Raw genomic sequence first — 11,849 nt, forward strand, 5'->3', positions numbered from 1 at the left:
ATATGATTCCATTTTCAATTAACGAACGAAAATTACTATGAAATGCTGAAATGTTTATAATGTGTAAAAATAATTTAAATCAACCACAAACAAAACTAAGGGATTCTTTTTTATATTTTTAATTCAAAGATATTCATTTCTTAATTGCATTGGAATATAAAATTTTATCTTATTACTTTTAATTTCTTTCCTATGTCTTTAATTATCGATCTTCGAGTTGTTTATCACGAGCAACAACTGCATCATCAAATTTAACCATGTATGTTGTTCCTTTATGCCAATGTGCAGTGACCTTTGCTTGCTATAAATGCAAATATTTCCAATTAATTCATTACCCAAATAATTTTATAATTTAAATAGTGATATTGACAAAAATTTAATACTCACAAAACCACAATCACAAAGGATAGCTTCAACTATACCAGCAATAAAAGAAGCACAGTTTAGACTTCCTTTATCTTTTGGAACTGATATAAATTTATTTACTAGTGCTTCTTTTTCTATGATATAGTAAGTCCGTTCATCATCATTTGCATGTTCTAATTTATCAGCTTCACGACCAAACAATGACTTCCATACCGTACTTTTAATAAATAATAAAATATTTAATAATTTTATCTCGCGCTTTCCACCTTTTTCCCGTACAACAAGTAAGTCTGTTACTCTATGACCAACCTCTGTACCTACTTCTGCCAATCTAACCAATGAATAGAAAACATTTGTATATAAGAATTTTTAATGAACTTGATTATTTACATACTTATTTTGTAATTCTGGTACGGTGTAAACTCGATTTTGGCAGTATTGTACAAGTTCTGAAAACAGAAGTGCGAAACAACTCAAGCTAACCTCTCCCTTTCCCTTACTTAATGATTTATCAAGTATACTTGTTCGTGTTCGAACTGCTGATATTGTAATACTTGTCATTTCTATAAAATATTTAATATCTAAAGTAATATTTCACTTTCTTATAAACAGTAACAAACTTAACACGACAATCGAATTAATAGCAAAAATTAAGTTTATCTGATAGGTTCGCCATCTGGTGATAGTAAACAGGATTACTTATTTAAGCGAAAATGATAAAACTAAATAAATATAAATATATATATATATATATATATATGCTATTTTATTAATAAATTTTCAAGAAACGATATTACCTGACATCATTGTTTTTTATAATATATATTTCACATTAGAGAATTAATATCTCAAATCCTTTACCATACACACATATGACTGATTCATCACTAAAACAATTAAATTTTAATGCCAATATTATTTAAACATTAATCCGTTAAAACATAATAATGCAGATTATTGTAATTAAATATCATAGAAGCAATAAACATACTTTGAATTGTACCATGAAGTTAAGCCTTTTACATCTGTTACAAATGTAAAGATTTTCTTCAAAAATGTTACAGATAAAATGCTATTGTTATAATCATAATGATACATATTTACTTGCTGATCCACTCCAACGCTAAAAATTGTATTTCTTTCGTGAAATATTACTCCTGGAAAATATCTTTTCAAATTAATTGAATTCTTTTATCAATAAATTATTTACATTTCTAGCTTACTTTATTTTATTTTTATTCGTTTATATTTTCTAATTGTAATTTAACAAATACAGAATAAATATAAATAATGTTAAGCATTATTTAAAAATATATACTGACATAAAAATTGTAAACATACCTGTAATTTGAGCAGCATGTGCAGTCGCAGTACTCCATTTTGATAACAATGAAATATGTAATTCTTCCTTCTTACTCTCTAACTGAACGTTAAAACAAATAACATTAAACAAATTATCATCACCACCAGTTGCTAACAAATATTCGCTTTTTTCAATCACTTTTAGGTCATATGAATTAATTCCAGATTGATGTAAATCAAACTTTGCAATGAACATATTTTTACAGTTGTAAAATTCTTGTTCTTCAATTTGTGGGCATATTATAGTCTTTGAAATAATATCGGTGAAATCAATAAATCGACCGATTCCATCAGTGGACATTGTTAAGACAATTATTTTTTCATCATATGTTAAAACAGTTATTTTTGTTATACAACGATCCACACACTTTACATGTGCTTTGAGTGAAATACTTTTCATAGTAATATCATACAAAAATACTCTGCAAGTAATATTTAAGTAAATATTTGAATAGAAAAATACCTTAATTTTCAAAAATTCATTTTGTATTACAAAAAATAAAGATTATATATATTTCTACGAATAATACAGTAATTTCTATGAATATTAATTTAAAATTATATTTCTATGAATATTCATATGCACAAGTATATTTATATAAGATGCTACATTGTAAATTCATAAATATCAAGCAAAAAATGTACCTTACAAATCCATCTGCACAAGCAACAAAGAGCAATATATAATGTAAATTTATAGAGCAATGATAAACTTCAATATCCATATATCGACTCTCGGGTTGCATATTATAAGAATATTTAGATTCTCTCCACTGTTTTTTATGATAACGATCAAATCCATACAACATGTGAGATGTAATGTCATGACAAGAAATATCTGTACTTTGTAAGGATGTTTTATTATCTTTTATATCAATTTCCCAAACTTTTAACTGTGCTCTTCCACCTCCCGAAAAAATGAGATATTTATTGTAAAGAAGATTAGTTTGTAAATTTAAACAATTTATAAATTTAACACTAGAGATATGACCATCAAAAATACTCAATGTTTGAAAAGTGAGATTGTTTTTCATCAGTGTACTTGAGATGTAGCTAATGCGAAGAGTACTATCTTCACCTCCAGATATGAAAATATTATACTGACCAATTTTTGATATTGGATTGATGCAGTATATTTCCTTTGTATGGAAACCATTCTAAAAATTTAAAAGAATGTTTTTAATTCCTCTGAAAAAGTATAAAATTTTCAGTATGAAGAAATTACTCACCAATAAAACCGGCAACATCAAAGAAGTTAATGAAAAATCAGATATATATACTTGCTTATTACGAATATATACAAATGTAATAAGTTCATTTTGTAACATACAATCCCATGATCTATGCCCACCACCACAAGGAACTCTTATCAAAGTTCGATGGTGGGACATACTATATATTATAAATTCTACCTATAAATAATAACGACAAAAGATAAAAAATGTAAAAGAAAATATGTATGTACATATATATGTATAACATCTGTTTAAATACATATGTATGTACCTCTTTAAATCCTAGTATAAGAACATCATCAGAGGATTTTAAATGGCTGCTAATCCAATCCATTGGCATCTTTTGTTTATGTAAAGCGCATAATAACTTTGCACTTTTATATTTATTTAATTCATAAAACTTTAACATTCCATCACGACCAGTTGATATTAATTTTGAATTCGAAATTATGAAATTTTGAATACCAATTTTTCCATGAACTTTAACAAAAGTTTGGATAGGTTTGTTTTTTGCTTCAGGTACATTTGCTCCATTATATGATACAGATTTTTCAAGCTCAAATACATGCATATTTCCAGTTCTATCTCCACACACTAATAGTCCTTCATATAAAACAGCCGCTGTTAACCAACGTTCTCGACTATATGGTAACAAACATATTGATTCTATATTAATTAATCCTGTATAAAATAAAAATTGTAAAAATTAATGAAAATTTAAATTTTACTAAACAACAGATTATTCTATATTTCATAAAATATACCTCCTTCTGTAAAATTAAATATTTTTAAAATTCCATTGAGGCCACAAATTACTAATTTATTATCTCCTAGCCAGTGTACAGAAAATATTTGTGATTCCATTATCTTTGTTTCTATAATCTGTTGTAATTCTTTATTAGCTGCAACTTCTAAAATCGTTATGTACAATACTCTTAACGATTAATGCAATTTTATCAATCTTTAGTATTACTTTACCTTTGTATATTGTTATATATCCATCTCTTGATGCAAAACAAACATAGGTGTGGCATAAAGAAACCTCCATAACACAATATGTACTATATTTCTTTAAATACAATGACCCTAGCAGACTATTATAACAATTGTTAAATATAAATAAAGTACCATTTTCATCAAAAATTAAAAGGTTACCACTTCTTAAGTAACAAACATATTTTGGCAAAGTGCATGTATGTACTTTTGGTATTAATACAGCTTTTTGAACATAATCATTAACAAAAGGCCATGCATAAACTGCACCATCAGCACCACCAGTGAAGACACTTTTATTATCGTTTGATATGTCAATACTCCATATAGCAGCACCATGGTGAGCACAAATTTTGTTAAGTAGTTTACCATCCAATGACCAGATGCATATAAGAGAATCCTTCGATTATGAACATGAAAATAAATAATCTTTATTATCAATTGTTTACTATGTATACAGAATGATATATACCTCTCCTATTGTAAATAAAATTTCATTTTTAATAATAGATTTCCACACTCTAGCTGTATGACCAAACATTGTTCGCATTAGTTTTATATTAATTTCTTTCCAATTTGTATTCACTGATTTTCTTTCCAATGTAAGCTTACAGTCTTTACTTTTGTTGTTACTTATTTTCCATAATCTGACTGTTCTGTCATCTGAGGTAGAACAAATAATTTGTGTAGCTATATCATATGTGATTGAAAAGATTACACCCTAGAATTCAGTTCATTTGCATTCTTAAACTTTAACATAATGCATAAAAAAAGATATTGCTTTAGGTAATATATTACGAACATTATGCCCTTGTAAACGATGTAAAACTGGAGATATTTTAGAATGACAAGTATAATTTATTTGCCATATCAATATTTCCTGATATACAGTTCCACTAAAAATGATTAGATCTCTATTACTGTTATTTAACATGGAGCCAGCATATCTAATAATAAAGTTAAGATTAATGTTAAAACACTTTGTTTAAATATATAAATATAAGGATACAGAATACATCTTTCTTCGCAACATATGCTTTGAGAGCATTCACTAGATATGTTATAAATACAAACATTATTGTGTGCTAAAAGAACACATAGATAATCACATTCATCAAATATCACCCATTCTGCTGCCACAATCCAATCATTAAGTCTTTTTTTATTAAAATCTTCTTCAATTCTAAAATATATACTTTCCTATGAGTATATAGATAAATAAAGTATAATAATTAATAAAACAAATATTATATGTATAGTACTTGAACATACATTAATGTTTCTTGTTTATGGTAAATTTTATATGTAGAAAAATAGTTAGCACCAAATACAGTTAATTTGTTATTAGGACCCTCAACAATTCCATGTATATTATATGGATAAAGACAATTTATTTTTTTTTCCAATTTGTATGTATTGGCATTAAAAATATATAGTACACATCCCATACCTATATACAATTTGAAAAGGAAATTATAAAAATTACAAAATATAAATATGTATTACTGTTTAAATAGAAAAATGAAGATTTGGTTATAATTTTTATTTATTGTGAAAAAATTACATGTATGATACTAACCTACAAAAATGAAATTATCAACACAGCGAATGGCAAGTACATCGGTACATAGAAATTTCGAAAACATTTTAAATATTAAGTTTTACTATCAAATACTTTTAATAACCGTATATCAAAATAAAATCATTTGTTCGTCAATAGACATTAAAACTTATACATTTAAATCAATATCAAAATTCGTTCTCTCTTCACACACGAAAATTTGAACATTCGCGTGATTACCTGATATACTTTCATTAAATATGTATATGTACTGTGTACTATGTACATATATGATGTTCATAATTTCTCTCAATATACATACTAATTTAAAATTATTTTGGACAAAAAATTAGAAAAAGGTATTTTTTAAATAATAAAAATAGCGTAATGTCGAAGGAACAATAAATTTATTCGAAATAATTATATTTCATAAACCATTATTCAAAATTTTAGTGTAAAGTATATTTTGACTGTTTTAAAACTTTTACTAAATAGTCTATATATCTGTCGTCTTAATAATTTAATGTGAATTCAATATTAAATATGTTTTAGGAGAATAGGAAATACTGTCTTACTTGGAATTTATATATTTTTACAGAAAAAATATAATTTTAAATGAAAAGTTCAAACAATCATTAAGGCAATTACTATTTAACAAGAAAAGTAATAATGTGGGTATTTGGTTATGGTTCACTGATATGGAAAGCGGACTTTCCTTACGAAGAAATTCTCGTTGGATACATCAAAGGATATATCAGAAGATTTTACCAGAAAAGTATAGATCATAGAGGAATACCTAGTAGAGTACGTATTATAATTATTGTGTGTTAAACTTCTTTAAGTAATTTTTTTCACTTAAAACATCTTTTAACATTTGCGATTAAATTATGTACGTTTTTTAAATTTCAAATTTCAAATTAATTTGGGATTTTTCTTTTTTCTTTTTTTTTTTTTTTTTTTTTTTTTTTGTGTGTTTTACAAATAATGTTTTGCAATTAATGGATTAATCAGTTTTCTTTAAGAAAAGTAAAAATCAATTTTTGTAATTATTTCTTCATTAATAGAATTTGATATGTGTGTGATTATTTAAAAATAGTGTTTAAAAATTTAGATATTACATTAAATATAAATTATTTTATTACTTATTAACAATTCATGTTATGTTGTCTTTTATGTAAAGTATAATATGTAGTTTTTAAGTATACAAACAATGGTATTTTGTTATAGCCTGGTCGTGTTGTAACATTACTTAATTCTGATAATCCTAATGATGAAGTATGGGGTGTTGCTTATAGAATATCACCCCAAAATATAGATAAAGTAGTAAAACACTTGGATTACAGAGAAAAAGGAGGTTATGAAAGAAAAAGTGTTCTCTTTTATCCATCTTATTCCATTAAAAATACTGCACCATATTCTTTAACAAATAATACTTTTCCAAATGATCTTAAAAATAAAAAACTATTATCATCAGTTTCAGAAAATATGCCATTTTATATTACAATTTACATAGGTGGTGAAGATAATCCAAATTATGCAGGTGTAGAGGACATATATACAATAGCAAAACAGATATTAGTGTCTCATGGTCTTAGTGGAACAAATACAGAATATTTATATAATTTGGCATCTGCGATGCGAGTAATAGCACCAGGTATAAATGATGAACATTTATATACACTTGAGACAACTGTGAAAATGTTAGAGCAAGAAAAAAATACGGAAATGAAATTGGATAAAAATTTATGTGATAGTGAGAATGGATAAGAAATGTATTTCTTTAATAATATATTTCAGAGCTGAATAATGTAACCAAAAGTTTGTACTTAAAACTTTGGAAAATAGGCAAATTATTTGTATTATCTGTGTAATTAGAAAAAATAAATAAAATCTTTGTATAGTATGAAATTTTATATCTTCACATAATATAAATAAAAGTAATCTATAATTGATAATAGGAATGTATAATAAGAAAGGGATGTTATTTTTATTATAATATATTACCATATAGTATTCTTGTTTAAATATCTATCAATTTGTACATAATAAGAATGAATGAATGTAAAAAGCTTCATTTTATAAAATGTATAAATGTATTCAAAAATCATTCTTGTTTACTATTTATACATATATAAATATATATTATATTAACTAATGAAGTAGCATAACAAATGTAAAAATTAAAAGCTGACTTATAAACTACATCTATGGAATACTAATAGTTTAAAAAATTTTTTCTATATTATATTAAATCATCTGATACTACAAAAATATACTAATAACTTATGTATACTTAAGGTTCCTAACTGTAATATTGAGAAAGGAAATATCAAGAATAAAATGATTATATCAGTAGATTTTAAGAAAAATATTCTACGTATTGCTGAAATACATATATGTGCATCATTTCAAATTTTTAGTATTATAATAAAATCAAGATTATTAATCTACATTATTATTACTATTAATTATTTATTATTTATCTTGTTTCTCCTTTCAGACCTTGTGAAGCTTTGGTCTTTACATCTTATCATCTATTTTTTTCTAATATTTAGCAACACAATGATATTGATACAATAAGATAAGTAAAATATTAATAAATTTAACATATAAACTTAAGATCCAGTAGCAAGTTAATACTGCTACAATAAAATAAAATATCATATACATAGATATAAATATTTGGGGGAAAAGGGTGAGTGATATTTGGACGAAACATAAGGCTTCTAGGTGATTAAATAAAGGTCGCGAAAGTTTCTTAGAGTGATCTTTGACCAATCGGGCCATTACAATTAGGTAAATTACCCATCGGAAATGTTTGCATTTATTGCACGCTCGACTATTGAAAACATGATAATCATAGAAAATTGCAGGCATTGTTACCATTGCTGAACAAAATCATGCTAAGTGCTAATGTCCCAACTTAAAAATAGCCTCTCGTCTTCGAAAGCGGGTGTCAAAAAGTTATCTACGGAAATCCTCACTTTTTTTGTTCCTATGCTACGTAATTGTGCTGTCTTCTGCTCCTATATCACGGCACAGTCATTAATCTGCATGTTAATATTATTTAATACCAATACCGTCCCTAACATTAAATTTAAAATTATGAAATAATGCTATATTCAAACTAGATTTATAAATAGAACATTCAATTCTAAAATTAATGAAAATTATTCGAAATAATATAACTGTAACGAAGATAATAAATTATCTAAATATAGTGACATCATATTTAAAATTTTTCGCGGAGAGATTTACGCTTATGGAAGGACTATTACGCATGAGCGTCTAGAAACTAGTAATGATCAGCTGAACGTTCATGACTTCGCCATTTCTTATTGTTAAAACAACTGTCAAACGGAATAGTTCGTTCGTGAATCTGTTTCCTATCCGTATCGACAAATACGATAAAAAAGCCAAGATTGGGTGATCTATCGACGTAACAGCGTTTCGGACGCATCCGGGTAAATCTTTGCTTTTTTTTTTTATAAATATCATTGTAGTGCACAAAGTGTTTATAAAATATATGTTCAAATGTCTAACTAAAACAAAATGGTGGTAATGAGAACAGAGAAAGAGTTCGACGAATATACATACTGTGTATATGTACTTCTAATTATTTGATTATTTATGATATGTCTTCTATATGATATAATATAAATTAGTTAAGATGATAATGATAAAGCTTTTGATAATCCTACAAAATTGGAACTTTACATATAACAAATAATTGTGATAAAAATCTAATTTTTCTTTCTACAAATTAAATGACAGGAATAAATGAGATCTCTATCGTTCTTGGCATTTGAGAGTAAATAGCATAACATTTATTTACGATTAGATAAAGAAAATGTGGATCGCTATGAAATTTATTTAATAATGAAGTATGATAAATTGTATAAACTCGTGTCAAATATAGCAAAAATAAGATGAGTTACTCTGTGTGTGTGTGTGTGCTTGCGTGCGCGCGCGTCGCGTGTATGTATATATATAAATATAAAAGATAAAAACTATATTCCACAGACTCGCATTCAACATTTTACAGTTTATGTTTTCATAAAGTTATTTTTTATTGCTCATTATCTAGAATATATACATTTTTATTTTTGTTGAAATAATTTGTTAATTTTTATTTAAATGATCATTGAAATTCTATCATTTGCAAATAAATAATTAAATTCGTTTATTAACCGAAGATTTCATACATTATTTGGTCTTAATACTGCTTTACAGTTAACTTCGTCTAAATTCGTGCATATTCGTAGTAATTCGGATATCGCTCATCCATGACGATTCACATAGTAGATGCGAATTAACAGTATCATTCGAATACGCGATTATATAGAGTGTAGCTTTGCTCTTCGTAGGAGCTCGTTGCTCTTACGTAAAGAAAAAAAACAATATATACCTATAGATTTTTGATGATTCTGTGATTTCATAATACCACATTGTCTAAAATAAATGATAAGTGTGCACATTAATTTGCTGTTATATATGGGAAAATATTATAAGTATGTATTTTGTTACTAACAACGAATTGATCATTGATCAACATAAACATTTTTTCCGTTAAGTACATACATTAATTCTTCATAAATTGCGAGGATCAAACTCTTTATAAACAATTTCCTTTGTTTTATATCTTTCATTATTGTTTTATATCTTGTCATTACCCATAATGTAATTCAAATCATGCATCTCGTAGTAAGTGATAATATTATGAACTAAACCATTATTTCATATATTGTTTTATGGTTCGTTTGCATATTTTCATTGCTAATTACTATCACCAATATAGTAGTGTTTAAACAGCTTTTCGGGTCAGTGGAATTTATATCTTTATAAACATATATATGTAAATATGTGATTTTAGTTTTTATACATATATCTTTCCAAAACTAATATTTTTATTTTTATTTTTTTTTATTTTATCCATGTTTCAGAACAAATTTGCATTGAACTTTTAATTTCAGTTAGATACTTTTCCTTATATTTAACATATTTAATTGAAAATATTTTTATTTGGACATTTTTGGCTCGTTTTGAATTGACGTATGATACAAATAATCGAAGACTTAGACGCACTTAAGTTCTTTTAATTCTAACAGTACATTGCATCAGCTGGTTATATATCTTCTCGTTTTGTCGTTTTGATAATATATGACAATAATACGACTTAAGTATTACCAAATAAATAAATTACACATTTCTATTCGATATTTGGCATTAGAATATTCTCGAAAATTATTTTACAGTAGCCTATTATTACATTATAAACTATCGTTATATTATTTTACCTTATTTTGCAAAACTATTTCCTTATTATATCTATGTCTTATATTTTTACAATATTCGATTTTTTTTTGTAATTCTATACCTTTATTACATTATCATTTTGTTTACATGATTTTGGAAGCGCTATTTATAAAATAGGACACTATTCTAAATTGAATTCTTTTAAATTAAACCAAAAATAATAAATTCAGCCCGTTTGTAATAATATATTTAAATATTTTATAATGGCTGTAGTTCTACAAAAATATTATCACGGCAAAGAATTTTGACTCAATTTATTTTAAAAATGGAATCATATAAAAGAAAAAGAACAAAATCGAAAGCGCTCGAAGTTATTTCGAATTATATATAGATGATTTTCTAGTACATTCTTGAAACTTTCAAGTATATAAATCTATTGATGGCGCGTGGATGCAAACTCGCACACCTTACACAATAGCAAAGAACAGAAGTAAAAATAAAAAGCTGGAATAAATTTTTTACAAGTTTGAGTATTAAAATAATATAGGAACAATTGTCACGAAGAAAATATGGTCTTCTTATAATGTATTAAAGAAAAAAACTATTCTGATATTTGTTATTTCTCTGTAATTTATTAAAATAGTTGAGCAACTTATACAATTTTTCGACTATATTTATGTTATTAAAGAATAAGTTATTTATCACAAACTGTTACGTTTAATTCAACATTCTAGAAACAGATGTATTTATTATCTTTAACATAATAATTTAGACAATAACAGATCTTTTAAACAATAATTTTAATATAAATATTTTCTGTTTATAGATACAAGGCTAGCCAGCTGCGCCATTCTTGTTGTGTGACATTCATATCATCAGCCACACTACACATATTTTGCATTGCTTTATCTTTTAATTATTGCTGTAGTGAGCTGTCAGTCACACATTGCAGGAATGGACACATCGGGCTTGCCTGTACCGGATGCAATCCACCCGCTACTTGAACAATTGCAAGAAGCTTTGGTTCTTGAAGTAAAGTATCAACCTAACCTTCCGTTACCTAATATATCACAAGT

At 25.9% G+C, this 11,849-nt stretch overlaps 4 protein-coding genes across 7 annotated transcripts in view; 2 read left to right on the top strand and 2 right to left on the bottom strand.

The window, feature by feature from the left end:
* Positions 1–96: 96 nt before the first annotated feature.
* LOC126926562 (trafficking protein particle complex subunit 5) lies at positions 97–1,124 on the bottom strand. The gene is made up of 3 exons (XM_050742935.1): positions 761–1,124; positions 388–697; positions 97–301 (listed from the first exon to the last, which is right to left on the bottom strand). The coding sequence occupies exons 1-3, from the start codon at positions 925–927 to the stop codon at positions 203–205; spliced, it is 576 nt and encodes a 191-aa protein (XP_050598892.1). The 5' UTR covers positions 928–1,124; the 3' UTR covers positions 97–202.
* Positions 388–5,754, bottom strand: LOC126926540 (WD repeat-containing protein 6). 3 transcript variants are annotated; one of them, XM_050742877.1, is made up of 14 exons: positions 5,536–5,753; positions 5,229–5,406; positions 4,966–5,139; positions 4,759–4,903; positions 4,429–4,677; positions 3,942–4,356; positions 3,728–3,874; positions 3,235–3,644; positions 2,958–3,140; positions 2,374–2,885; positions 1,708–2,150; positions 1,358–1,523; positions 1,164–1,253; positions 388–583 (listed from the first exon to the last, which is right to left on the bottom strand). In XM_050742877.1, exons 1-13 carry the CDS (start codon positions 5,600–5,602, stop codon positions 1,199–1,201), a joined length of 3,144 nt encoding a protein of 1,047 aa, XP_050598834.1. In that variant the 5' UTR covers positions 5,603–5,753; the 3' UTR covers positions 388–583; positions 1,164–1,198. The 3 variants fall into 3 exon arrangements, with proteins under 3 accessions (XP_050598834.1, XP_050598832.1, XP_050598835.1); XM_050742875.1 differs by lacking the exon at positions 388–583 and adding an exon at positions 719–815; XM_050742878.1 differs by lacking the exons at positions 388–583; positions 1,164–1,253 and having other exon boundaries at positions 1,386–1,534; positions 5,536–5,754.
* A 31-nt stretch (positions 5,755–5,785) lies between these two features.
* Positions 5,786–7,425, top strand: LOC126926560 (putative glutathione-specific gamma-glutamylcyclotransferase 2). The gene is made up of 3 exons (XM_050742932.1): positions 5,786–5,876; positions 6,116–6,321; positions 6,745–7,425. The coding sequence occupies exons 2-3, from the start codon at positions 6,187–6,189 to the stop codon at positions 7,282–7,284; spliced, it is 675 nt and encodes a 224-aa protein (XP_050598889.1). The 5' UTR covers positions 5,786–5,876; positions 6,116–6,186; the 3' UTR covers positions 7,285–7,425.
* Positions 7,426–8,812: 1,387 nt separating this feature from the next.
* Positions 8,813–11,849, top strand: part of LOC126926553 (cyclin G) — a 46,735-nt gene continuing 43,698 nt past the window's right edge. The window contains exons 1-2 of one of the 2 annotated variants that reach the window (XM_050742921.1): positions 8,813–8,981; positions 11,600–11,847. In XM_050742921.1, the coding sequence (XP_050598878.1) occupies positions 11,728–11,847 (120 nt within the window). In that variant the 5' untranslated portion in view covers positions 8,813–8,981; positions 11,600–11,727. Of the gene's footprint in view, positions 8,982–9,842; positions 10,029–11,599; positions 11,848–11,849 lie in introns of those variants that run through there. The other variant, XM_050742922.1, reaches the window with a different exon arrangement.

Source organism: Bombus affinis, chromosome 18 (genome assembly GCF_024516045.1).
Source record: "Bombus affinis isolate iyBomAffi1 chromosome 18, iyBomAffi1.2, whole genome shotgun sequence".
NCBI classification, from domain to species: Eukaryota; Metazoa; Arthropoda; class Insecta; order Hymenoptera; family Apidae; genus Bombus; species Bombus affinis.